The sequence below is a fragment of the Corvus hawaiiensis genome, chromosome 3, assembly GCF_020740725.1.
Source record: "Corvus hawaiiensis isolate bCorHaw1 chromosome 3, bCorHaw1.pri.cur, whole genome shotgun sequence".
NCBI lineage: Eukaryota > Metazoa > Chordata > Aves > Passeriformes > Corvidae > Corvus > Corvus hawaiiensis.
The window spans coordinates 7,335,406-7,363,232 of record NC_063215.1 but is presented as its reverse complement, the minus strand read 5'-3'; the positions used below and the strand labels follow the sequence as shown (position 1 = coordinate 7,363,232).

The following is a 27,827-nucleotide window of genomic DNA, read 5'->3' as shown; positions in this document are numbered from 1 at the left end:
CCCAAGCTCCCCAGGCAGCTCAGGAGAGCAGTGGTATTTCTGGGAGTGTCTGCAGCAGGGAATTGCAGCTACTCACCTGCTCTGCTGACCAAGAGGGATACCTGACCTCTGGAAGGGAAGCCAGCCTGCCTCTCCCACCAAGAGCAGGCAGTGTCAGGCTTTCAGCCAGCCTGGGGCACAGCCTGCCCATCTCCCTCTCCAGAAGATTCACCAGATCGAGCAGGGGGTGTCTGGAACTTTGGAAACTCAGGGCACAGCAACAGACAGATGCCTACACTGACTGTGGTGCCCTTTGGGCTAAATCCTGCTCTCTGAGCTGAGGAAGCAGCTGCCTCACCAGGCCAGGGTAAAACAACCTAGAGAGTTTATAAACAGGAAATCCCAGTCTCTAAAGTTGTATTTAAAATTACATTTTCTAAATATACCTGAACAATGAATATTTTTTCCTACTAACGTTAACTACCCCTGCATGGAAAACTACTGAGTTCCACAGTCAAAAGATGTTCTCCTCTGCAGGAGATTCAAATCCCTGAAAAACATGGGGGCTGGGGGAGAAAACCCTTCCAATTACTGATATATTTTGGAAATAAGCACGTTCAAGGGGAAGAGGGGCAGTTTCTGAAGAAAGGAAATCCTCCAATGAAAGACAGATGAATAACACCTATCACTATTTCCCCAAAGACTTTCCCACTCAATGGACAGGGGAAAAACACCCATTAAAAGTGACAGCTCTGAAAAGACATCTTAACCCTCCAACAGGAGCTCAGGCACTTATCCAGAAGGATCTAGCTACACCAGAGGCACCAACTGCTTTGGGTCACCAATGAAGACTATTTAGGGGTAGAAAGGAGGTTTAGATTAGATATTAGGGCAAATTTCTTCATAGAAAGGGTTATAAAGCATTGGAACAGGCTGCCCAGGGAAGGGATGGAGTCACCATCCCTGGAAGTGTTCAAAAAACATATGGATATGGGACTTTAGGATGTGGCTTAGTGGTGCTGGGTTAATGACTGGACTTGATGATCTTAGAGGTCTTTTCCAACCTTAATGATCCTGTGATTCTATATAAACTGCTTTTTAAAAGGAAATATCTTGGTTTGTTTAGGGTTGGGGGGTGGTTGTTTGGGTTTTCTTGGAGGGAGTTGTTTGTTTTAATTGTTTGTTTAACTCTGAAGCCAGCTGACATGGCTGGGGACAGCAGGTAGGGGTTGGGGTTTTTCTCCTGCCTTTATTTTGCCATGCTGCACAGAAAGGCTGCATCTCCCCTTAAGGGCTGTGGGCTGGCATTAGAACAGTCCCTTCAGTACAGCCAGAGAGCAGCTGATGGCATCAGGGACACCACCACAGCCAGGTACAAGCTCTGCTGGCACACACAAGGCCAATGCACTTGGGACACACTCCTGTCATTCCTGGAGCCGTCAGCAGCCTCTGAAACCCACAAAAGGAACTAATCCAAGAAATCTGCTACTGTGGAGATGGCAGTTTCCATCAGGCCCTGGGAGAAATAATAAACACTTTTATCCAGTCTCCCCTAATCAGTAAACACAGGATACTCTGCTACAACAGAGGAAATTTATGAAACAGTTTTCAAGAGCTAAAAAGCAAAATCAAGTCACTCCATTGCAGGTAACACAATGCTCATTCCAAGCTATTCAGCTGGGAAAAAAATCCTCCCCAGATGGACAAAAAAAACCACAACAGACAAACTAGATCCTTTTATGTGTCCCTTTAATAAAATACATTTGCATAGTTATCTTACAATTTTGTTCAAAACCAAAGGTGAACAATTGCCTCATGCTAAGCACAGCCTGCATTCGCGTGTCTCAACACCCATCCCCACACGTGGACACTCAAGCTTGGGAAGGACAATGAAGGGTTTTAAGGCAGCACACACCAGCACGAAGCAGTTTTATTGGTTCATTACAGTGAAGTAGCACGACCCTGCAGCAGCTCCCACTGCTGCTGCAGGCCAAGGATTGTCGGCATTCCTACGAGCAGACTTATTTACAGGTGTTTCCAACCCGGCCCAAGAGAATCACACAGGGACATGGTCTGACAGAGCCTCGAGATGGCAGAAATGTTCAGTGACCAGAGGGAGACGTTTCAGTTACTCGTGTGTAACTTTCTGAAGGAGCTTTGTGCCTTCTGCTCTCCTGACTGCACCATTAACCACGTGGAGAAAGCGCTTTGGATGCTCCCAGCCCTCACCACCACGGACTCCTCACATATCCAGCCCTGCCACTGGTTCCAGTGGTGGCACAAGAACTTCCTAGGTGGATCCAGCTCTGGATCAGAAACTAAGCTTGTGACAAACTGGGCTGTTGTAGGTTGTTAGTCCATTATGCAAACCAGTTACAGAAATAGAAAGTGTTTTGGTACCTGTTCTTGTGCATTTACAGCACTGCTTGGTTCTCACCCCGAATGACACCAGGGCCCCTGTTCTCTGCTGGCCCACAGGAAACAACATTTAGCAAGTACCACACTGAAAGCAACAGCAAACAGCATGTTTTGCTTTCCATGTTGGCTTCAGTTTTACTTTTTAACCTTGTATGGTTCTGAACAACATTTAGACTCTCAGCTCTTGCCTGGGAACCACGGATTCAGCAAAGAACTCTATTTTCCACCTTGCCCTTAGTTCCACAGCCAACCTTTTCCACCCAAATAAGGGTGATTCTACTTGACTGGCTGGGATGACCAGCTGAACTCAGCTCTATGGCTTTTATCAACAAAGGGGTGGATTGCACACAACCAGAGAAAAAGTAGCATTTTTAAAAGTAAAAATCTGGTTTTAACCCAGCTTCCAATAGCCACACTGCTTCACTGATACAGAATATTATTTTAAAATAATCTTGCTGTAAATACATCCTTGGCATACTCTTTCCTCCAGATAATCTGACGTGTATCCCACTCCTTCTTCACCACTGTGCAGGAGAGCAGAACTCTCAGGCAACTGTGCTGGAACTGTGCTAGGCAGACTTTTGCAGTAGAGATAAATACTGAAGGCAGGGACTAAGTCTCTCTCAATCAGCATTATTAAGGTGTGTTTTTATTATTATTATATTTATTATTACACTTAAAGAGAATTTAGAGTATATTCAGGTAATACTGAAACACGAAAAGGTAGCTGTGAAAGCACAAAATGCTTCACTTCAATACTCTTCAGGTCAGACTTAGAGGCAGCTTTTTCAATAATTATTAATGCTCATACCTACACAGCCAGCACAGGGCTACCTGTGTGAAACTTTGCCAACAGTACCATAATCTCCAAATGTATCAGTAAAAAAAAAAAAAAAAAATCAGTAGAATGCCAGTTGGTTTTGGAAAATTCCCCATAATTATGTCCTCAAATACCCCAGTGAAGATGTGAAGTTGTTTTTAATTTTTCAAAGACACTTAGTAGTAATCTGACATTCAAGGAAAACTGACTGAACATTGATTGTCAGTGTGGCTCAAATCCCACAGGTTAACACTGCCTTTTTGCCTTTTAGAAATTATGTAATTTAAAAGATCACCTAATTCTTAGACTACAGTAAGTGACTGCTCGATACCACTGGTGCAGCACAACACATTTTAGTTGTATTAAACAGGCTTTCCAAGACAGATATTCAGAGAAGGCAATTCTGGGTGAGTAGTGTATTTTAGCAGAAACACTTAAAATGTGGTTTCAGAAGGAAATCAAGTCATCTGGAATACTCAAAGGATTATCTAGCACATTATTTGCCTACAACATGATTTCATTCTATAACAAAATACTGGTTCAGACAAAATACATCCAGAATAAAAATCCATTTGTAGTTTTCTGTAGGCACATTGCGTAGTCTGTATTGCACAGAAGATACATCTCTGAACTAAAGGGCACATATACATTATTTGATCAAGGATATTAAATACATAACATTGGATTTTGGAGAAAGGCTTTTACATCTCTGCAATTGGATTAACCTTTTCCTGATAGTACCTTCACAACATTCATCTATATATATATATAGTAACAAGCAGTTTGCTTTGTAAACATTTCTGATTGCATAAGTGACCTTTGCTATTTCATAACCAAGTTCAGGAAACCAACTAAATTAAATACTGTCTACGAGATCTCTCTTGTTGTTACAAGAGCACAGAACTATTTAATCAGAGAAGTAGTCCGGGATCAAATTAATCCTTTTATTTAAAGGGGAATCAAGGTTATAAGTCCCTCCTTTCCTCCAAAAATTATAATAAGACATGGGCAGCCCATACTGCACCGTATCTCCAACAGGCCAGGACTGTGGATGGAGGAGCACAGTTCCATCCTAAACCCAAATGCTCTGCCCTCACTCCAGGTGTCTCTTTAGTGTCTCTCTCCTGGCAACACCTCTTTAGCGAGGTTACCTTTGCATTAGGCTGCTTCTCTGTTTACCGGGGGAAAAGCAGCAGCTTTCAGACAGTACTTTAAAAGTCACTGCAGACCACAGCCAGAGACAAACAATTCAGTACCATGAACTATTTAATTCAGAGAAGGGGCAGGGGAAGGGCCTGGTCACACAGAGGCTGTGCAAGTACTTACTCCAGCAACTAAGCATGTTTGCCAAAACTGAAAGCAAATATGAATGACCAGAATTTGAAGGAAGGAGGTTGTTTAGGGATAGAATGTATTGAGCCAAAACAACCTGAATTCCTGCCATAGTAGTACTGTGAAGGAAGATAAAAAATTAAAATATCCTCCACTCTATGCTTAATAGTTCTTTCCCCCATTAAAAAGGGTGTTAAGAGGCTGGATGGACTGCACCAGATCTAACCCTTAGATCTTGTAGTACGTTTGTAATCACAGTGACTATCAGCAGCAGACAGGTAGGGTTTGTTTCTGGATGAGCCATGAAGGCTGCCAATTTTAAAAGCTCAATATGTAAGAGATTAAATCAAGTCCCTTAGAACAATAATTCATGAACATTTTAATTCTGCAAAATATGTACATTACAACATTAGAAGAACACAAGTGCCCGTTCAAAACAGCTCAGATAAACTGTGCAAATAGTGGGTCTTTGTGTGTCTGCAATCCCACCATGCAAACGATAGCTTGATATGCATGCTAATGACTACGGTTATCAATCCCAAAGGAAATACTAAAGGAAACAAGAATGAACAGCAGTGAAAGCCACACAAAGACCCACTATCCTTTCTGCTTTTACAAATCAACTGAAACTGTAGATTAGAAGAAAACCCACAAAAACCTAATTTCTTGATTGGATCTAACGTTCAAACGAAGCAAAAGGATTGTGTCAGACACGTGAGCAGGGCTGGCCACCCTGCCTCCACGCTAGTCAAACTTGGATAGTGGGTCTCTGAGGTGCTTTCACACTGGAAGACAACATTGGGTCCTAAAAAAAACAAAAAAAAAATGAAGGATAAAATGAACATAAATTTGAAGAGTGAAACATATGAATTCTATGGACAAAGACAGAACAACACCACAAAGATCAGAAAGGAATGATGAACATTCAACTTTCTGAAAACAGACATCACAAGCTTCCACCCTTGCAGTTTCATATTTATAAACACACAGATTTAAGAACTTGTGACCAGCCATCACTGACTCTGGAAACCCCTGCAGCTCATTCATTTGAAGAAAAAGTTTCTTCCCAAGGAAAACTTCTGTCATGTGGACTCAACACAAGGTCAAGCCCTCAGGGCTTTTTTAAAGGCAATGGCAGAATTCCCTGATATTTCAACAAAACCAGAATTGCTCCTGAGAAACTTCTAATAGGACATTAGAAAATCAGATAAAAACTAAACTTGTAAAGAAAAATCTTATTGGAATTTATTCATATCAGCACATAAAAATTAACCTGTTCAATTCTGTTTGAACCGGACAGAAATTAATACCTTGCCTCTAGTCTTACGTGTCCATGGAAAAGATGTACCACATCCCTCAGAATCCAAGGGCTACGTGGTCTGAAGAGGGACACACCTTGTGGACAATCCAGAGACTATTCCAGACCTCAGGATTACAACCTGGAAGTGTTATCAAGCCTGACTGACATTCACCAAATAGTTTTAGAAATACAAAGTCACTATGTCACTATGAACTAAGGGATTGATTTCATATTTGATCTTTGGTAAAAGAGGTAAAATTCTGGAGCTGTTGAGTAAAATCTTAGAATAAATCATGATACTTTGACACACAAAGATTAAATGTGGAACTGCAACAGGCAACACCTCAAAGCCACTACTACCATGAACTGTTACTCCACAAAGAGAAGTTACATGGCAAGAACTAGAGAACTTCAAAATGTATTGTCCATACACAGACACAGAAATGCACTGGCCACGAGCATGTCAGTTCAGAAGTTTTTTCACTGTTAACACCCCAGAAAGTGAGTTGGCTTCACCCACCAGACAGTGTGAACAGGAGTTACTAAAGATCTTTTGAGCATGGAAATAAACTTCTGGAAATACAGATCCTTGTTGCAGGACTTGCCTTCTGTCTCCAACATGTCACATCTACAAGTAAGGTTTGGGGAGGACAAAAATGAGGTAGCTGTAGAGATATTACTACAGACAACAACCTGCAGCTCAGACTTGAGCACCTGAAGGAGTAACTCTGGTGTGTGAGGAACTGCAGCAGTGCAGTTAGGGAAAGCAAAAAGAGTGGACAGAAAACAGTCAATACATGTACATTAGAGTAGAAAGAACTGGCACAACATTCAGCTCGCGAGTCTCACAGAGATGAGACACCTCAGGATGAGCCAGAAGCCTCTCTGCACACTGAGCACAGGTGTGTCCACCTGGCTGAGCTGTCCAACCCTCAGCAAGAACATCTCTGAGGGATGAACTGATCTCTAACACTAAAAGACATCCAGCAACCAAGTGTGAAGACACAGCTGGAGCAGCTGTTTTCTCTCCTTACCTTTCCCTCCTGCCTACCCCACCTTTAACATCCCTTGGGAAGAATGGGAAGACAACCTGGTAGATGTGTTCTTGTCAGACCCTTGTGTGCCTGACCCTTAAGCAATGGTTGAGATTTACCTGAAGGGAGAAAATCACAACTAAAGAGAATAAAAGGACAAGGCTCACACTGGTCCCATGGATAAGATAACAAACTTTAAAAGGTATCTCACTGAAAAAGCCAACAAATAATAAGAGAACAAGTTTCCAAGTGCAAAGCAGATGAAGACTGGCCAAAACAACAAAATTATCTCCAGAACAGGCCAGTGGGAAGAACTGTGAAGTGGTAAGTGCACCATGCCCACCCCCCTTACACACGCCTTGGAAAGAATGGGAAGAGATGCTAGCGCTAGACAGGTACTGGCAACACACAAGATCTGATCCTGAATGGTTGTGCAAGCACTTGAAGAACAGAAGACTGATTCTTTATTTTAAATCTATATTTTGAAGCCTCCTGAGTATCATATTTATTATTCATGACTACTTTTGTGCAAACATTAGAAAAAGGGCTATTAAAATGTCACTAAAACAGGAGCAAGTCTAACCACCACCACAGTCCCCAGGAGCACGACTCAGATGTTCTGTGTTCTGCAATCACTGCATGTTTAAGAGACAAACACTCAAACCTACAACACCCTGAAGTCATTTTGCTTTTCTTTTTCTTTCCCTGCAGGGGTCCTATGCCAGGATGTGCAGCTACCCCAAGACGGAAAGTGATCTTTTTTTGCTCCCAGAGTTATGTCAGCAACTTAAGAGAAGGGACATCTCACTGACCCCAGTTCCTTCTTTGCTAGGGGAGGTTGCCATTACAGCTGTAACTAGTGATTCCCAGAAAAGACTTTGGATACAAGTGTGTTTAAATTTGAGGGAAAACAAGAATTTTCCTAAGCCACAAACCTATTTCAGTAAACCAAATCTATCTTTCCAATGTCATTATACTTGATCTAGAAAAAACAGTGGGGAAAGCTGCTATTATTCAACAGAGGCATTATAATACTCAGATCAGCAGTTCTTTAAAATGCAACAATGCATTTTTAAAATTACATTCTGTCATATGTCAAAGCTGTTCTGTAGAGGGCCACATCAACATTCCTGTGGGACAATTCCTTAGTGATTTCTCAAGAATACTCAAGATAGTTTCTGTACTGTGTTTAATCAAGAGCCGAAAATATTGTAAGGAAACCCAAGGAAGTTTGAAAGTTAATTCAGGACATATTTAAACATTCCTCTGGTTACAGAAAAGGGAAAGAGCAGTGGCTTACTGCTGACCCAACTGACCAGCAGCAGCAGCCCAGCTGAAATCTGGGAAATTGTATTTGCACAGTGCTGTGCTGGAGCTACTGAGCTGTGCTGGGTTTGTGCAGGCTCTGGGCTTGAGGCAGGATTTTTCCTTAAGTTTCCAAATTCACATGTTTTAATAGCACAACAGAGTGGCAAAGCCCAGCACAAAACTGGTGTGTAACTTTGCCTATTTGAAATACTCAGAGAATTTTTTTTAAAAGATAGAAAATTCAACATACTCTTCATTCACCAGTAGGTGGATTTTGTAGATCTGCTTCATAGAGTAGTTCTTAGACAAAAGTTTAATGGCCAGGTACAGATGACCTGGTGCACATCTGCTCACTTGATTAACCTTTGTCAAAAGCCAGTTTGATGTGGATGGAAATACTCTTATTCCACATCACTGAAATCTGAGAGAAAGCCTAATGATGTATCAGCATACAATGAGAAAAACTTACTCATCATCCAGAAAGTTTCCAATTACCATGTGGCCTTAGCATGGCTTTTGCTGAAAATCAGTGGTTTATATGATCACCTTGCACTTGTCACATTCAACCACATAACTTGAAATGGCAACACACCTGGTGTGACAAGCTGTTACCTGTATCATTTTTGAAAATTCCTAAGTTTTAATACCCAGCCAGAATCTTAATTTTATAGCCCATCTGGTGTAGTCAATACTGTTTCTTCAAAAGTGCGACTTGCAAACAAATGAAACCTTTCAAAGGACCATTTTAATTATTTAGCTATGGCTAAATTCAATCTAAATGCAGACGTTTTTGACATCTCAACCATATTGGCCAGAGGCATTAAAAAAAAAAAAAAAAGAAGCCAGAACAATGTGTTACCAAAAACGTGAGCTCAGAAGTAATTTGGCCAAAAAGAAAACCTCAAGAATGGTGCACACTCTCTTTCGCCCAGGAACCATAAAAAGCTACCCAGGGAAAATATTTTAACTTTCCAACCCAAGCTGTACCTTCATTATGAGTTTGTGAATTTTTCTGTAAGAACACGACTATGTTGATCAAATCTTAAGTACAAACTGATCCTACAGAGTAGCTATAGGCTAGTAAGAGTGAGGCTCAGCCAGGCTTCCAGATGGGTGTCTTTATCCCAAAAGAACTCCAAACGATGCCTAGAGAAAACCAGAAAGCGAAGGAACAAGGCCTGTCGTGTCAAAGGAGCAACTCTGGCATCATGGTATATTCCCAAACCCACTGGGCTGATGTAAAAGTTGGCTTAATCACAGGATAAAAAACTGAGGGATAAATTTCTCTGGGAGAAGGATTTTCTCTGGAGACAGGGGCCAAAAACCAGGGTGTGTGTGTAAGGGACACCAGAAACCTTTACTGTGTTCATGTGCAAAAGGCAGAGAAGATGGTGACTGTCAGGTGTATAGTTTAGCATTCAGTTCTCAGACTGCTGCTGGTAACTTCCACCTCAACCTCTCTCCTGATATACATCTTGTTTCTTAGGATTGGATGACAGCTGGAATGCTGGGAGCCAGGACAAGTATATTTAGAACAGACAACCTGATAAGGCCAAAACCTTTTTCCTGCCCTTTTTATGGGTATTTTTACTTAACTGATAAGCATGTTAAAATTAATACAGCAGACGCTTTTCCTTATTTTCCAAAACTCAAGCAAGTCCTATAATTGCAGCGTGTCTGCACTGCTTCCCAGTCCATGTTAGTTATCAGCATCTTATTGGAAGGAGAACTCCTACCAAATCCAGTATTTTTAGCTCACCCTACAGCACTCTTGCTGTGCCACATTGGCTGGTTGGCAATGTGCTGGTTGTTTGTAAGTTGACTAGAAAAGGATTCAAAGTACCTTGTACTATAATAAAGTATTTCAAGAACTAATCAATTCAGCTGATGCCTGGAACTCCAAATTCCAAGCACAAAGCAGAAGAACAGCAATGCACCTTTGAAATGAAGCAACAAAATTCATCAAAAATAGAGGTTGCTTACACTGCTGACTTGGATCAGAATCTGTGGTCATCTTCACATAGTTTGAGGGGAAGAGACCTGTCACACCATTGATTTCTCCTTGCCACCAGTCAGCATCATCTTTGTTCAGCACATTAATCAGCTGCCCCTTGGAGAAACTGAGCTCGTCCTCATTGTTCGCCGTGTAATCATACATGGCTATCACTTGACACACTGTGAAGGAAAAAAAAGAGTAGAATGGAGTTATACAAGTATCAAAACTGTTTTCTTAGTGTTTTACAAAACCACAGGAAAGAAACAACCATTTCACATGCACTGTTGCATAAGAAAAATGTCACATGATTTTATCTTGATAGAGAATTGTCTTCCCATTTCTTTTACTTTTTTAAAATTGAGCCAGCCAGTAATTCTTCTTTCCACTATACATATCTGTGAACTTTTATAATGAATGGACTGCATCTATTGGCCTTCTAAACACTTCAGAATATAATCAAGTATGCTTCTGTATTTTACTGGCTGAAAAGAGAGTGAGCTTGATTATCTTATTGCAGACACTTGTGGGGAAAATGTGGCAGAGGAAGAGGAAATGCACGTTAGCTAATCATGGGCTGCTGCTTTAGTCACAGGGAAGTTTTGTCCAGTAAAATCCAGGAAATTGTTGTATAAGCAACTCATAGCTGTGCATAATTTAAGCATGCAGAAGCAAAAAATCTCCTTTTCTGTGAAATAACCTCATTTGTACCCGAACATTCAAATGGAAAAACCTAGAAATAACCTGAAAATTTGCTTAGTCTCCCTCTTTGTAAGGAGCAGTGCACATAATTCCACGTGGTTTGCCAATGTTTGCTAGCTCTCTCTAAGATTTTTGCTAGCACTTGGAAACATGGAATTTCCAGATGAGAGGAGTGTGACTCTTTGGGGCAAAATTAAAAAGCCATAAAAGATAGATGCTGACCCTCACAGATACATGAACAGTTGAAATAGGTACATTAAATATTCTAAATGAAATGCAAAGGCCTTTTTTTTCACCTGAGGGAGCAGCTGATGTGGTTCTTTCACTGCTTGGACCCAGAAGCTTCACATGGCTGGCAGGGAACCATCCCTTCTGTCTCTTTTTCCCTCTTGCCTGCAAATATTTACAATGGTTATTACACAATTGAAAAACTAAATGGTCTGTAGACTGGAAAAAATGCAACAAATATGTCACAGAGTTTTGCCAACAAAAGACAAGAAGTCAGGATTCCAAACACCTGCTAAGTGAATTTCAGAAGATAAAAAAATCTGACTAAAGGATAAAACAATCCAACTGAAATAAAGCTGTACCCTAACATGTTCTGGCAAACAGGTTCATCCAAAATTTTTAAGTGAGATTCAGAGTACATCAGTTGTAGGGTTGAAAATTTGTTCTATGAATATTCCACCTATGCATCATAGCCAGAGTCTCTAATGAGGTTAAGGGTACTTTTACAGCACATTCTTCTTAAATCTAAGCAGGGAAAGGAGAAAAGTGGGAACAGCCACCTTTGCATTAAACAAGCTTCCAACTCCAGCTTCCAAACCCATCTGTTCTTTCATTAGAATAACTTTACAGTTATGTTTCACCAATTAAATCCTAACCAATTAAGTAACTGTCACTTGTCTCTTCCTCCTCCCATGCACATGTTAATTGACAGTTTTACTATTTTATGTGACCAAGAAAATCCACTCCACAAAAACCATAAAACCCCCAGCAACCCAAGGTTTAAAAAAACCAACCAACCAATCAAACAAAAAAAATCCACCACACAACTTTTTTCCCCTTTGGTTTATACAAGATGAAAATAACTTTCTGGCCCGCTTTTATGTAACTTTATACTCAGTTGTTTTTTTGAATTAAACCAGAGAGCACCTCCTTGCCATTCATGAAGTCACAATTATTTCTCCTTGAATCACTACCTGCAATTCTCCTTGCCACCATCCACTGGCATTTTTCTTCAGAATAAGTATCAGCTGTCCTGGAGCGAGACTGAGCTGTTCAGTTCCTGATGCAGTGTAGGCAGTAGTAACCTGAGCAATTTCTGGAAAGAAAACAGTAATTGCATTTGTTATTTTTTCACTGCAGTTAAGAGCTGGATGCACATATATATCCTGGTACATGACTTACAGCTAAGAGCATCAGCCACCATTAAACACTGCTATGAACCTAAATGCTCAGAGTTACTTAAAAAACAGCCTTAACATTAAAAAAGTTATCACATACTTACCGGGTTTCTTATTTATTGTTCCAGTTTTGCCAGCATAGCTAGAAGCCTACAATGACACAACAACAGCCACCTTTAATGTGCAATAAAAACTAGTGCAGTTTACACTAAAACACATGGAGATTTTAACTTTAAACCCATATTTAACAAAACACCATCCTGTACAGAGAGAGAGGCAGTGTGACACTGGCTACAGCTCTGATTTAGCACTCAAGCTACTACTGATTTTCTTTTCTGTCAAGCACATTAACCTCTGCTCAAAATCACTGTCTAAGAGCTGGGTGCAAACAGAATAAAACTGAGAGAAAATATCGTGTTAATTGTCAGAATAGGAACTCACATCTGGATCTTTTGGTCTGACGTAGTTGGAGGGGAAAATTCCAGTTCTGTTATCAATGCTCCCAGTCCACCATTCCCCTTCCTTCTGGGTCACCAGGATCTCCTCACCTTCTGTGAACGTCAAGTCACCGGGCTCAGAGCTTGAGTATGAATAGAGTGCAACGTACTCTGTGTAAAGAGCACACAGAGCAGGGAACAGCTTCAGATGGGGATAAAGGAACATCAGATGCAGATAAAGGGGGATCAGTATTCACCAGTGTGTTCATAACAGGGATCATAACAGTATGTTCATAACAGGGACCATACCTTCACATGTCTATGAACTGACCTGTCTACCTACTTGACTGTAATCCCATTTACTCTTACAGGTACAGAACTTTGTAGTGGAAAAACACAGGTGAAATTAAAGTATAATCGGGGAAGCATGGAGGTACAATAGAAATTTTTCTCCAGTAATCTTTGTTTTCCTTACTCCTTGCTGAATATAAGAGAATGATCCATCCTCAGGAGATTAAAAATCCCTTTTCATGTCTTTACAGAACAGCACAACACAGCAGAGAACAGCATGAAGAGAACTCTGCTTTATGGGTTATCAGAAATATATTCATGCTCAAGCAAAAGTCTTAAAATACCCCAGGCCTGAATTACTTATAACCTTATGTTCCTGTTTTAGAACTCTTGTATCAACAGCTGAACATTTGGACTGTGTCTTTTGGACAAGCACTCGAAGTGCTGCTCAGAAACTCCTCACAAATAAAGTATATTTACATGTCATTAAGCAGAACCAGACTGTAGCATTAGTTGGCATTTTTCATCCTGTCTTACCCTCTCCTGCTGTGTAACTCTGGGTATTAGGCCTTTTGTTTACAGCTGCATAAATAGCTTCTGGTCTGCAGAAAGAAGAAAAAAAACAAGGTTTCTATAACCAAGAGGTTGTTCAAGAACAAATCTCTCACTTCACATGAGACTAAGATCACATTGGTTATACTGGAGCTGTATTGACTCTGAATTAACTGCAAAGACTTCCCTGACTATCAAACAGTGCCAGATACTACTGATATTTAATATATTTATGGCATTCAAGAGCACGCCACTTAAAAAAAAAAAATCACATGATAAAAGGCAAGAGATACATTCACAAATTATGTTATCCAGAAGAAGTAAAGATTTTGACTAAATTCTCTTATTCTACAGAATTTCTTAGAACTTTTAGCAGAATGCATGAACAGAACAATTCATACACAATGGTGCAGCCACCCCCGCAGGAACCAGACTTTGGGTTGTTACGTGAACAGTTACTCTGGAGGATTAGAACAGACATAACGATCTTTTCAAGTGAAGAAAAACATTCTACTTCTGTCAGATGCGCAGAGTTCACAATTAGTTCTGAGTCACTTAAAAGTTGGCACCTTTAGAGGCAGAATGCAACTGCACTGCAAGAGAGGGGACTTAGTAATGAACAAAAAGCCTGGCCCTTGATGAATAATCAAACACCACTGATGTTTCACAGCACTCAGCCTTAGCAAGACTGTCTATAACTACACAGCAGTGAGCCCAACATTACTTGGCCTGCCAGAATGAAATAATAAAAACCTAAAATGACACAGTGTAAATTGTAAATAGCATTTATATTCTGCACACTAAAGCACTGCAAGAATTTTGCACTCTAAACCACCTTTTTTTGCAAACAGCTGAATAAACAACAAAAGTCACACTTACTCCTCTTTCTTGGTTTCACTCCCAGGTAAGAGCTTGACATAGGACTTTGGAAACCAACCCCTTCCTCCATGTACCTCTCCGAACCACCAGTTCTCCTGCTGCTCCAGGACAGTGATGATGTCATTCTTTGAAAAATTCAAGTGGTTATCTTTTTTTGCAGTCCAAGAGCAAAGTGCTTGTGCTTTTAGGTTATCTATAGGCTGCCCCTGTAAGACAGAAGTGATGTTGGTTGACCACACTGCCCCAAACTGGTCTAACTGTTAAAAACAAACACTGGTGTAAGCAACTTCATTCCTAAGCGATGGCTGAATTACTTTGTTTACATTAATACATGCACGCAACTCAGTTTCTTATTTGTTAGAATTAACTTCTGTGTCTAATTATAGATGAAAATTATTTTAGAATTATGAAAGATGAGTCTTCTTGCACAGTGTTCCCTGGAAATATATGGAATGATATCAATGGACACTAGAGTGGAACAATTAGATGAGCATCTTTATCCTCCAGCCTGTTTAGTGCACCCCAGCATTAGCAAAGTTGTGTGGTGTTCTGGTTTTTCTTTAAATTATTTTCATTAACATGAATCTGAAATACAGCAAATTCTGCACAAGGTACCTGTCCATGAATGGGTGAAACAGATCCAGGGGACACAGTGCGAGTAAAAGCTGATTTCTGCTGCCAGGCTGTGTTAACATTCAGGCTGGAAAAGGGGATGTTTTGGTAATCAGATTCTTCTGCAGATTTACTTGGTGAAAGTGGTCTGCAAGTTGAACACAAGGCATATTTATCAAATTATAACTTTTATTTAGAAAGTACCTCAAACAGAGAATTTTTTAAAAACATCTATAAAACTGATATTCTATACAGTGCGAAGTACACTATCAAATACTTAAAATTTCCATTTTTCTTTTTCTTTTTAAAGAAGGATTTAAAATTAAAATTTAAAATTAAAATTAAAATTAAAATTTTTCTTTATAAAGAAGGTTCTTCAATAAGTTTTCTGCCTTTATATTTTAAAAACAAACACCAAGCGAAACTATACGGCACATTAAGTGCTAGCTAAATTTAGAAAAAGCAATTTAAACACAAACATAACAAAAACTCACTCTGAAGCAGCTGAGGTAGTAGATAAAGATACTGTAGGAGGAAGTAAGGCTTTCTTGGGAGATAAAGCTTTTTCTCCTTCTGGTATTTTTTCTACATAATTGCACGGAAACCAACCAAAATGTCCTTGAAAACTCCCATAAAGCCAACCAGGCTCTCCCACAGTTTTTTCATCAACCTATGGAGAGGAGGAGAAACACAAAGGAAACAGAATTAGCAGCGTGAAGCAAGCAGGGAGCCTGGTGTGTCAGCACCTGCTGGCTCTCTGACCTGGACAGGGGGCAGTGCCCACACCAGGATCAGCATTTTCACTCTGCCCTGGCAGCACTCAGCTGGTTTTGCCCTGTGATGATGCAGCTGCACTGGTTCCAGACACAGGTACAGACAGACCTCAGGGACCCTGGGCTCCTTCAAACAGGCCCCAGACATGCACATGGGGACCATGCAGTGCATCTGAGCCATGCTGTCCTGCCAAAAATGACAGTGCATTGTGCTGGATTCTGCTGAATGTGCAGCCAAGAGGCAGGGGCTGGTGAGCCCAGCAGAGCAGGAAACAACTGCTGCTGCTGTTCTGCTCACAGATATAATTAACTCTGTCAGCTGACTGCATCCAAAACACGTCCAAAAATTCTGTTATTTACTAAATGATTAAGTATAGAGCATCCTTAAACATTCACAGCAATACTGAAGCTTCCATTATGCTGCAAATTAGCCAGTTAGTGAAAATTGGCTAAAAATTAGCAGCCCATCAAATACTATCAGCTAGTTAGCTTAGCTGGGGTTTGGGGTGTAAGAGGAGGAGGAGGTGGCAGCTGTTAGCCTATTTCTGAAATCAGTTATCAGCATTTAAATGATACAATTATAGCTGAGAAAGAAGTCAAAGCAAAACCTACTTCTCTTGTTCCCTCTTCCATGGTTCATTGGTATGCAAATGCAAATAAATGCTTTAACACTGTCAAACTGAAAGCTAATTTAGTCAAGTGTTTTAATATTTTGTACCACATTGCTTTATAAATTCTCCCTTATCACCTACTTGTATCACTTACAGTCTGAATGAGGAGGAACCATACATACTTAGACATTAGAAACTGTATTACCACGGTTGTAAACCAGTTTTCACATATTCACCTGCAGGCAAAGACTTCCAAACAAGTGCTAATAACTAATATACATGAAATAACACAAATTTCAACTGAGATGCCACAAGGCATTTCCAATCTTATGATCCTGCTGTAATATTATAGACAGCAAATTCAGCTGAATTCACAAAAGTTCTACAACGAATGGACACAGAACAAATTACTCTAAGTGTCTGCCTGAGCGAGGATTGATAAAAGAGCAGTCAGAAAGAGAATCACACATTCAGAGGATGGTTTGGATTAAAAGGGATCTCAAAGATCACCTGGTTCCACCCCCTCTGCCAGGGGCAGGGACACCTTCCACTAAATCAGGTTGCTCAGAGAGGCAGAAATCTGTGTTAGGAATTCACTGGAAAACAGTATTAAGATTCAAAAGAACCTTTCACATCTACTTGTTAAATAACTAATTTGATTTTAATTCAAATGTCATTAATTAATAATTCATTTTTTTATTTACTATGCTCGTATTTCAAGCAAACACTTAGAAGCCAACTTGTACATGTACCATGAACTGCAACAACTACATCATTTCTGATCTACTAATTTTAGAAAGTTTATGTTTAGCATTAACTGTTCTTACTTTTAAAGATGTTTTCAACATATCTAGGATGTGTAAAATTCAGAGAAATATTTTGGCTGAACTAATCCTAATTTCACCTGTTTAAAAAAAAAATTTAAAGCAGCAATCCAATTTAATTTTTCAGTAAACCTTTAAATATATCAATGCAATGCTTTTGACCCTTAAAACTTTTTGCATCTCAAGGCTAGAGAAAAGGGTTAATTTTTGCAAGTTAAATGTGAAGGGCAACTCTTACCTGAATTACATCTCCAGTATTAAAGCTCATCTCATCGTGGTTCCTTGCCTCAAATGGATACAAAGCTCTGTAATTTACCAAGGCAATGGAATTCCTCGACTCCGCAGCACCAACTGCATTGCCTGGAAGGTAAGAAACCCAGTTACCACTCTGACACAGCTGAGAGACAAGCACTCAGCTGGAGCCCCATCATTCTAAGCAATGGGTAGGAATATCGGTTCTTGCCCCAGATACTGAGCAGGTCATCAGAGGAGATCACCAGGACAGCAGTTTAACATGGCAATCATGGAAATGTAAAAATGCATTGTTTTCTGCAGTGAAAACATCACAGAAACATAGAAGGGGTTTGGTTGGAAGGGACCTTGATGGTTCTAGTTCCAACTCCCCACCATAAGCAGGGACACCTTCCGCGAGACATCCTTAAAAGTGACATTTTTATCTTCTCCTCTTTCCTTGCTCTGACTAAGCCAGTGCTTTAATAAAGCCTCATTTACCACCACTATAATGTTCCAAGTTGAGAAGATCCTACTGTTGCAACAATAAGTATTCAGCAGCATGTGTGAAGATTTTATTTAGAAACCTAAAATAGCAAAATATCACGATTTTGATTTTCTTTGCATCTCTGTTCTCCAAGCCAGGGACTGATGCTGCTAACAGGAAATGTTTTACAAGGTTTAGCTGAAGTGTGCAAGTATCTTTCAGCCCTGTTCTAATTTGATCCTTGCTGAGCTCAGTGAGAAAAGTGGCTAATAAAAACTGACAAGAACTAATGAAGGATGAAATCAAACGTGCCTTTAGTGAAAATATTGTTAAAGCACTATTTTTCCAAGTCCCACAGCTAGAGTTAGGTCTCATCATTCAGTCCTTTGGTTTTTTCATCTGAGGCATTGAGTGATGCAGAAACAAACCACATTTCACTACTAATAAACTACTTCGCTGAGCATTACCTGCCCATCTCTCATCAATGAGCAAACCCCCTCCATGTTAGCATTCTATTCTAATGAAAGAAAGTGCAAGTCTTATGAAAAACCTAAAATATTACAGTTTCCAGCAACTGCTATTTGTTGACCATGATCAGTCATAGGTCATCAGTCATAGGTGCTGAAAACTGACAGAGGTAACTTACGTTAATAGGATCATTTATAAGTAACAAAAGACATGAAACATTGCTGGTTTGGTTTTTTGTTTAAATTATATCTTAGGCAGTAAGTCTGCCATTGTCTCACATTAATAATTGTACACTTGAAGAGTGAAATAACACTCAGGAAAATAAAAGTCCCAAAATCTAACAGACTGAGGTTACCTTCATTTTTCCAGGGTGGCTTAAGACTTTTGCCCTCTGTTGGTTTCAACAGATCTGCAAACTTTTCATTAATGTTTATTTTAGAAGTGTGTTTCTCCACCGCTTGAGAGTTGGTTGCTTCTTTTATCTTTTTTATCTCCTCATTCTGCTTGCGCCTCTCCTCAGCTTCCTTTGCTATTTGTTCTTGCTTTCTTTTATCTTCTTCCAGTTGCCTCTGCCTTTGTTGTTCCACCTCCCTCAAGATCATAGCTTGTCTATTTTTCTCCTCCTCTGCAAGAAGCTGTTGTTTGTTTTCCCTTTCTCTCATCATGGCAGCTGCTTCTTCAGCTTTCAGCTTTTCTTGAACTTTTTCCTGCATTCGTTCTTCCTCCAGTCTCTTCTTTTTCTCTTCCTCTTCCCTTCGGATATTTTCCTGCCATCGGTTCTCCTTCTCCCGTTTTGCTTTCCTGGAAGAAAGGAATGAGACAGGAACACTGACACAAAAATGAATGAGATTATGTTCCTACAGTAATCAGTGACACTTGTCAGCAAAACTGAGTTTATGACATTGATTGCTCTGCCCTCAGTGTCATCAGCTCTCCCAGAGACCATGTATTAACATGAGTGCCAGTGTATTCCACATAAAGATAACAAATGGATTAAAATTCTTGACTTTTAATCCATCACCTGTGCAGTGCCTTCACAAGCACTTCTGCCCACCAGCATCCTGATGAGCAGGAACTGATCTGATAATTGAACAAGCTGGATTTAAGCTCTCCAGCAAGGCATTATCCAAATCTCCTGACTGGAAACAAGGACTTCCAAACAGATTAATCTCACTCAGGTACATAGATAAAAATAGCCTTTGCATACTGATCTTGGCAGCTTGGTACTTCTGCCTTCAGCAGTTGTAATCTATCCAATGTGCTTATCCCTGCCAGGACCACACTGCAGCAGGCAGGATCTGGAAACCTGACTGTATTCTCTGAAATTATTCAGATGTTATCCTGTGCCTCAGCTGCCTAAAGAAGTCAGAATCCAATTCAACATACTTAATATTTTAGCTGTCAAGAAGAGAGAGGACCTAACCCTTTGGGCCATCTTCTCAGGAGGGACTATGTCTAGATGGTACCTTTTCACCTATTCCCTGTAGGACTTCCACTCCTCTGTTGGGCGTTTTACTGTTTCCAAGCACATGGCAGGATTCAGTAGGAGCTGTGCAGTGATGCTGTTACTCCATCACACAACTGTGTCCAACCAAAAAATTAACAGGCTATCACCACACATATGGCACATGCTTCTCTTAAACAGACTGTCACAAATGTCACGAAACTTCCTCACACTCAGAAAAACACTGTCATGAGCAAAGCCCACGAATCACCCACACTACAAGGTCATTACCTCTATTTCTTTAGTCAAATCAAATATAAATCATTGAAAATCTCAAAATCAAACCCTCTTACATAAATGGTACTCCATATAGAATGCTTCCTCTAAGGCAATCAATAGGATGTATTTTTACATTAAAAAATACATCTTGTCTTAGAAGTCATCACAGCATTATTTTGTTTTAAGAACTGCAACACTGATACACTCAGCCATGGTTACCTTGCAGCCTCATCTTCCAGTCGCTTCTTCTGTGCAAGTTCAGCTCTTCTTTTTTGTACCTCTCTTATTTTGTCCTGTTTGATCCTGTGGAGCTGCTCCAAGGCTAATTGCTGTGTGCTGTAACGTTCCCTCAGGTCCTAGGGAGGGAACAATGGAATACATCAAAGGGAACAAAGCCAATCTTTGAGAAAAGCATCCAGGCATCTAATGCTTTTTGAACCAAATTTTAATACAAATGGCCAAAGTAGTACTAAGTTATTAATAGTCCTTGGAGGTCACTGCAAAGAAAGTCAAATCAACGAAGTATAAAAGGAGATGGCAAGTTTGCAAAGTCAGTGACGTAATTTGGGCTTTCAAAGAGCCCTTCCAGTCCTACAGCTGCTGGAAATGCCAAATACGACAGAGGAGAGGGGAAGATACAACATTAACAGATCAAACACAACATTACTGGGGGCATTGAAGGCAGCGAATTGTATTTCAAGTAACTACAAGGAGGCAAATTTCAGCTGAAAGCCAACGCTGTACCATAACCTGAGAATGCATCCTGCAGAAGGGTGCTCACCCTTGATGCTTCCTGAGTGATCAGTCCCATGTTTAAATCAGAAAAACTTCATAAAAATACCTAGCAGGCTTACGCCTGTGGGAAGCCACAGCTTAAAGACACTACCTCTGACTGCAGTTTTCCTGTACTTGTAAATTCTGCAATTTTAGTCTTTTTCTTTTTGAACACATCCATCAATTCCTATTCCACCTCCCTCTGAGAACAACCTTTTTATCAGAGCAAAAAATCAGCATGAATCTTTGGGATAATTAAATTTACAGAACAAAAAAATCAACAATAATAGAATTACTGTAGATTGTACTTCACCATGTTGCAAAACACCTCTGGGACACTTCAGTCTTTTTTCTTAGGAATCCTGCTGATATACATTGAGCAATGCAACAGGTAAACCCTTTTTGTATCGGATCTCACAAATACAAATAAAGCAATTAAGAATGAATCATTCCCACTACAATATGCACTTCTACCAATAATCATGTTGCCTAAGAGATATGGTGCAATTTGTATGACAAAGGCAAGATAACAAGATTGCTGTGTCACTGAAAGTGTCTGTAGCAACAAATTAAATCAAGCAATTGACTACAATTTTCCCTCAAATATATTAAGAAGGAAAAATATTCCCAGCTGATTTTGCACCGAATTTCAGAAGCTCTATGGAAGCAAACTTACATTAGAAAAACTCTTGTACCTTTAAGGACAGAAAAACCCTCATGCAAAGCAAAATGAAAAGCTTGGGTAATTTTGATTTTTTTTTCCTTCATAAATTATTCTAAAAGTATTTCTGACCTCAGCAGACAAAAGCAGTGTTGAGGAAAGACAGCAAGTAGGTTTTAGTACTGGGTTAATCTGGAGGCTTAACAGCATTGTGTTTGCCATACCATATTCTGCACTCTGATGCTACGTCTAGACTTTTAAACTTGGACAAGAACTCATATACCTGAACCACAGCTTAGGATGTATGGATACAGGTACAGAGTAACAGATGGAAAAGTGGGAGAAGACACTGTTTCCATCTGAGACTTCTTTTTTGGTTCATGTTACCTTAACTAACAAGAAAAATAATTGGGTGAAACAACTTAGAAAACAGTCCATTAAGAAATGAGAAGTAAGCATTTTGCTCTCAATATTCTGCAGTTTGGATTTCTAAGCAGGTAAAAAAATGTTAAGTCATTAAGAGGATGTAAAAGCTAGCAGAAAGAAAAACAGCCTATTGGTTTTCTTTTAGGAAAATGTATTTAAGAGAAGTAGTACATCCAAGCAGAAAGGGTAAGCAGAGAAAAACTGCGAAATAATTAAAAACCAAAAAAGCCAAAGATTAGAAAATAACCTTAAGTAAGAGGAAGAGGTTGTTGAGACAGCTTAGCAGAGACAAAAGGCACTGAAGAACAGAATCATCCATATTCTCACACTGCAAGATAAGGTAGATAAAAAGCCAATTAATCTTTGCACTGTATTTTGAAAAACATACTTTAGGGAAGACTGAGTTGTGGGCGCAGCCACTGAACACAGCAAGCCATGCAATAAACAAGTAACTGAAAATGGCCGTTGCATGAAGCCACTTTTAAAAACAAAATAAATTCCTTACATGTTTACAAACTTTTGTGGCTTTTTTTATTGGAAAGTGCAGAGCCCTCGTGCTGGCCCAGCATCAATCCATTACTTAAGGAAAGTTCCCATCAGTGCCACTTGGAGCAAGCTGGCAGATAAAGTTAAATGGATATGTGCTATCCTGTGAGAGCTACCCTGTTTTTAGTCAAGCCAAGAGTTGCCTCAGAAACAAAAATTCAGGGCCACTGGTCAACAACTCTTAACTTACAACAAATTAACAAATATTAACAAATAAGTGGCCTACACTTACTTTTAGGATCATACCCAAACCTGCTACCAGATCTTGCACAGTGTACTATGAAACTATGTAGGTCTATCAATTAAAGTCAAGTGTTCAGTACAGAATTCAAAAATAGCAGCAAATATGATCTCATACTGTAAGGACAGAATGTACAACAGCCTGAAAAATTTTAATTCTAAATCAAAATGAAGGCAAAAGGTGAGATTGAGCAATAGTTAAGTCATGCAAAGCAATAGTTAGCAAGAGACTCATATTTTAGTACATTAGCAATAGGTTTAAGTGCATTTTCATTGTATTGTTTACTCCAAGACTTTTGGTAATTCTTACTTGACACTGGAAGTTGGGAAAAAGTTTTTGGAAGTCTGGTGAAAGTGGCACCAATCTTTATGACTGGATGAAGAAATAAAATACAGTGCTTACAGCTGTAGGATATTTAGATAACACAAGTACCTTAAGCTGACTGTTAAATTCATCCATTTCAGCAAGTTTAGAAGCAGTTTCCTTCTCAAGGGCATCTAGCTGTTCCTTAAGTCTTTGGCATAGTTCTTCCTTTTCTTGGGATGTCTTGTGCACTGAATTGACTCCTGTACCTGCATAAGGAAAGACAAGCGATTTTACACTTGTCTTTTTCTGGGTTTTTTTTCAAATTCTTTTCCCAGTTTTTAATCATTGTTTGTTATTTCCCTATTATATACACAATCCAAACCTCCTGCCTTAGAAAAATTCCTTGATTTACCTTTCTATTCATATACAACAAGAGGAAGAAATGTCCCCAGCACTGAACTGAAGCACACAGGCATTCCACGTTACACATACAGAATAATTTGCAAGTTTGTTTCTTTTTTTTTTTATATCAGACCAATTCATACCAAGCTTCTCTATATAAAGACTTCCAGCACAATTTGAAGTAAAGACCAGTGTAAACATTACATAAATGAACTCCCTTGAGTTTACGCTACCAAAAAAAAGGACAAATTGTAGTAATATCTGGGAGCTACATAGTCTGTATAAATAAAGTTTTAAGCAAAATCTGTGCTTTCTTGCCAAAATATGTTTGTTTGCCCCTTATCTGGAACATGAAGGAGATAATGGAAGGCAGATGAGACAATGGCTCTAGCTGGAAAGATGTAGAAGTGAAGGTGTTATTAACACCTCTGTACCCTTCAGCCTTGATTACAAGGGATGAGAAATCAGCAAAGCAATCAAGAACAGAACTCATGTGCAGGCACTTACTCTGAGTGTTGTCAAGTTGAGCATTTTTTATCCTTTCACTTAACAACTGCTTTTCAGGAACTAAATAAATCAGTTTATTCTGATAATCCTGTAGATGTTGAAGAGAACGTAACAAATTTTAAATATAGTTTATGAATCATTAAGTAAAACTTGGTGAATTTTCGAACATAATTTCAGCTCATGTTAATGAAACAGGATGCAAGTGATCATAAATAACTGGTTACTTCATAACATAACAAGTTACTACATAACTGGATAAAAAAATACTACTTCTGTACTCTTAATAGAAATAATATTATGATTGAAAGCTTTGACTCCAAACCATTAACACAGCTGGAAAAATATTTAACAAACATGCTAAAAGTGTAAATATTATCACATGGCCATTTAAGGTGACTGCCACAAGCCTAACACAAAACAGTAACAACATGATAAGAAGTTTCCCTGATGAACAGAAGCATCACATAAAAACACAGCAGAGGATAATTTATGGTAGTCAACAGATTCAAAATAATTAATGTCTTGTTACTCAAATAGAGAAAAGAAGAAGATAAAAGAGCAGCAAGGTAATTCAACCTAAACACCAACTTGCTCTCAACACAGGACAACATTCCTCATAAAAAATCTGAGTCTGGAGCCATAAAAGAATTCAAAATTAAAGAGGAGTCACCATTATTGGTTCACAAAAGAATAGCTGAGGTTTTCACAGCTGTTCTCGTTCAACTATCAGCTCATTTCAGTACCTATAATTATTTCTTTAACACCACACAAAACTAAAAGCCTCTGCAATGCTGACAGTCTTGCCTATTTCCTCTCTCCACTGCAATCCAACTGACTCCATATTCCTCCCCAGGGGGATGTATTATCAAGAGCATTACGGAAACACAAAATATGGTAAGGGAAAACCACAACCTTAACAGAAAGTTACACACCTCAAGCTGTTGCTGTAGTTGCTTGACTTCCATGATTCCTTGGTCATATTTCCTATCCAAAGCCTCCAGCTCAGTTTTTCGCATTTGCTTTTTGCTACGAATATCCTGCAACCTGCCTGAGATCTGCTGATGTTTGTCAGTCTGGAAAGAAAGCAGAGACAGATTACACCACATATGGCAAAAATCCCTATGCTAAACCTGTGGGCATAATCAGCTCTCTAGAACAACCCAAAATACCTGCTTTAGATTCATCATCCAAAACAGAGTGGAACTCCTAGTGGGCCATTAATGCAGATATTAAGATTTGAATAATTTAAGATACTGTATTTCAGCATGTGTAGTGAAATTCCTGTCTTACCAGGGCTTCTAATTCAAGATTAAGGCTCTTCTTTTTAGAGGTCAGCTTGACAATTTCTTCTTGTTCCCTGTTACGCTGATTAAGAAGCTCTTGGCGACGGATTCTCTCCCATTCCAGTCGTCGCTGGCGCTCAAGCTCCTGCTTAGCTGCCTGAGGAAAAGTTACATTACCTTAAATTACAGTGGAGATGCAGAGCTCAGAGACCATAATTTGATATAATGTGCTCTATTTCTAAACAGCACAACAGCAACACAACATAATGTCTTTCCTGAAGTGCTGTTATACACTTCAGCACCAAAGAATGCAGGAAGGGATCCTACAAGATTCTTCGTGCCACACTCCTGACACTGGATGAAAAAAGCTTCACAATTCAGAAAGCCTCTGCAGCTTGGAATAGTGCCCATAAACCAGCACATTAACAGATACTCCTCGTAACCTCATTTGAGTATTTCACTGAATTACATAAAATATGAAAGTGTGATGCATGCACTGAGACACCAAGTAGAAGCAAATTTGTCTCGAGTTCGGCTGTCAAAATGTTACCAATTATGAATTCAGTACAGTCTTGCTGGAAAATGAATTTTTGCAAAAATGCCAGAAATATGCCCAAGAAAATCTAATCTGTCCTATGATGTATCTGAAAATCTTTAACCTATACCAACACTGACAACAGACAGAAATGATATTCTCTCTCCAGACAACCTGACATCAGCCAGGCCAGGAGACAGAACCAAAGCCAGCACTCAAATCCTGGATGCTCTGCTCAGTGGACACTGCATGCACATACACATTCTTTAGAGCATTAAAAAATAATGTTAAAAAACCAACCTCCCGCCTTTCTATTTCTTTCCTCCTTTCTTCTTCCCTTTGTCTCTCCAGCTCTCGTTGTCTCTCCAGCTGCCTTTCCATTTCCAGTTGCCTCTTCCGTTCCTGCTCCTGGCGTTCCCTCTCTCTTCGCTCCTGTTCTTCCCGTTCTTTCTGAGCCTTCCTTTCAGCCTCTCTCTGCTGCTGCTCCAGAAGGACCTGTCGGCGTTTTTCCAGCTCCATATTTCCCCTCTCATAGTTGGCTTTCCTTTTGTCCTCAAATGTCACTAAAATAAGGAAAGGTCGTTATTTCTGCCCTGTGCAAAACACCGCTCTCAAACAAGGACCTCAGTTATGCCACTAAAGATAGATACTTCTTGGCAAGCTCAAGTTGTTCAGTCATGGATGATGTAAGCATCTTGCATTTGTTAAAGTATTATTTTTCTGTTCAAAAATACCTCTAAGTTTTCCTAAGTATATTCCAACTGGGGGGAGAAAAAAAAAAAAAAGGAAGAAGTAGTTCCAGTTTAAAAATGACTACAAAAATGACTCGAATGTTACAGGAAAGCCTCTAACTCTAAAGAATGAAAGAGGAAAGAATGCTAGAGGAAAACATAAAAGAACAGCTTTTATAAGCTGGGAGAAGACTCACCACTATTAAAAAGGTTTTCCAATGTGCAGGAAACATTAACACATGGATAAAGAACTTAGTTTCTAAGGGTGTTCCCTGTAAGAGTTCCTGGAGTTAAAACTATCAGACACCAAAACAGGATCAAGCTCAATTACTGCACACAAGCATAAAAAGAGACACAAAGGAATGGTTTAGGCCTCCAGCAGCCACCCTTCCAAAAAGAGAGGCAAGTCCTGTCTTGCAGTGTGCCTGTAACATTGTCAGTAATAGATTTGATGTTATGTTCAAATTGCTTCCAGTTTTCAAAGAACTAAACTACATAGGGCTCCCCTGCTTTCAGAATGTCCAGTAATGCCAGGAACTTTCAACTGAAAAAAATTTGCAGTAGCTTGACAGTGTCTGGCCATGAAGGGTTTGTTTTCCAGAATACATTATTAATCAGCACACTCTTCCCTTCCTACAGCTAAAAATAGCTCCTGTTCCTGCCTTCTCAATTCTATTAGATGTAACAGGCTGACTACATCCACTTAACAACCTTCCTACCATCCAAGTTAAAAGGGAGCTATCTCCTGAAATGAAATTCTCCATGGATTTGATTATTTCTTCCACTTTCTAAAGGTTTCAGTGCCCTTCAAAAACAGCCCCACACATTAAGAACATGAACCCTGTTTTTTACCTGGCTGTTTTTTCTGTGGCTCCTCCTCTTGCACAGGTTGGTAAGATGGCAGAGTTCCATTTATATTTTCAGCATATTTTCCACTCCTGGAGGGAAAAAAATCCACCCCACCATTGTTAGAGAAATAGCACAGTTGTGTTAAATATATCACATTTCACTGCCCTCAGTGATTACCTGAAAGAAGGTGGCACCAGCTCGAGGGGCAGAGTCAGGGGCAGTGGCTGCCCAGCTTTGGCCATGTCTGTGAGGTGCATGGCCAACACAAACTCATCAGCCTTCAGCTGCCCATCTCCATCTATATCAGCCAGGGACCTGCAGGGGTTCAACAGCAGCACCAGTTAGAACCAAACATCTCCATCACTCACAAATTACAGCTGAAACAA

The 27,827-nt window shown here is 39.7% G+C and overlaps 1 protein-coding gene across 7 annotated transcripts in view; it reads right to left on the bottom strand.

The window, feature by feature from the left end:
* Positions 1-27,827, bottom strand: part of ITSN2 (intersectin 2) — an 81,879-nt gene that overhangs the window by 11,415 nt on the left and 42,637 nt on the right. For 5 of the 7 annotated variants that reach the window (XM_048296157.1, XM_048296155.1, XM_048296158.1 and 2 more), the window contains exons 10-29: positions 27,619-27,756; positions 27,445-27,530; positions 26,162-26,424; positions 25,334-25,483; positions 24,976-25,116; positions 24,044-24,131; positions 23,261-23,400; positions 22,289-22,369; positions 20,400-20,536; positions 18,813-19,258; positions 17,510-17,631; positions 15,558-15,733; positions 15,067-15,211; positions 14,452-14,657; positions 13,558-13,622; positions 12,734-12,900; positions 12,397-12,442; positions 12,089-12,210; positions 11,183-11,279; positions 10,175-10,366 (exon numbers count right to left, since the gene is read on the bottom strand). In XM_048296157.1, the coding sequence (XP_048152114.1) occupies positions 10,175-10,366; positions 11,183-11,279; positions 12,089-12,210; positions 12,397-12,442; positions 12,734-12,900; positions 13,558-13,622; positions 14,452-14,657; positions 15,067-15,211; positions 15,558-15,733; positions 17,510-17,631; positions 18,813-19,258; positions 20,400-20,536; positions 22,289-22,369; positions 23,261-23,400; positions 24,044-24,131; positions 24,976-25,116; positions 25,334-25,483; positions 26,162-26,424; positions 27,445-27,530; positions 27,619-27,756 (3,008 nt within the window). Of the gene's footprint in view, positions 1-1,711; positions 5,355-10,174; positions 10,367-11,182; positions 11,280-12,088; positions 12,211-12,396; positions 12,443-12,733; positions 12,901-13,557; positions 13,623-14,451; positions 14,658-15,066; positions 15,212-15,557; positions 15,734-17,509; positions 17,632-18,812; positions 19,259-20,399; positions 20,537-22,288; positions 22,370-23,260; positions 23,401-24,043; positions 24,132-24,975; positions 25,117-25,333; positions 25,484-26,161; positions 26,425-27,444; positions 27,531-27,618; positions 27,757-27,827 lie in introns of those variants that run through there. The other 2 variants (XM_048296160.1, XM_048296159.1) reach the window with 2 other exon arrangements.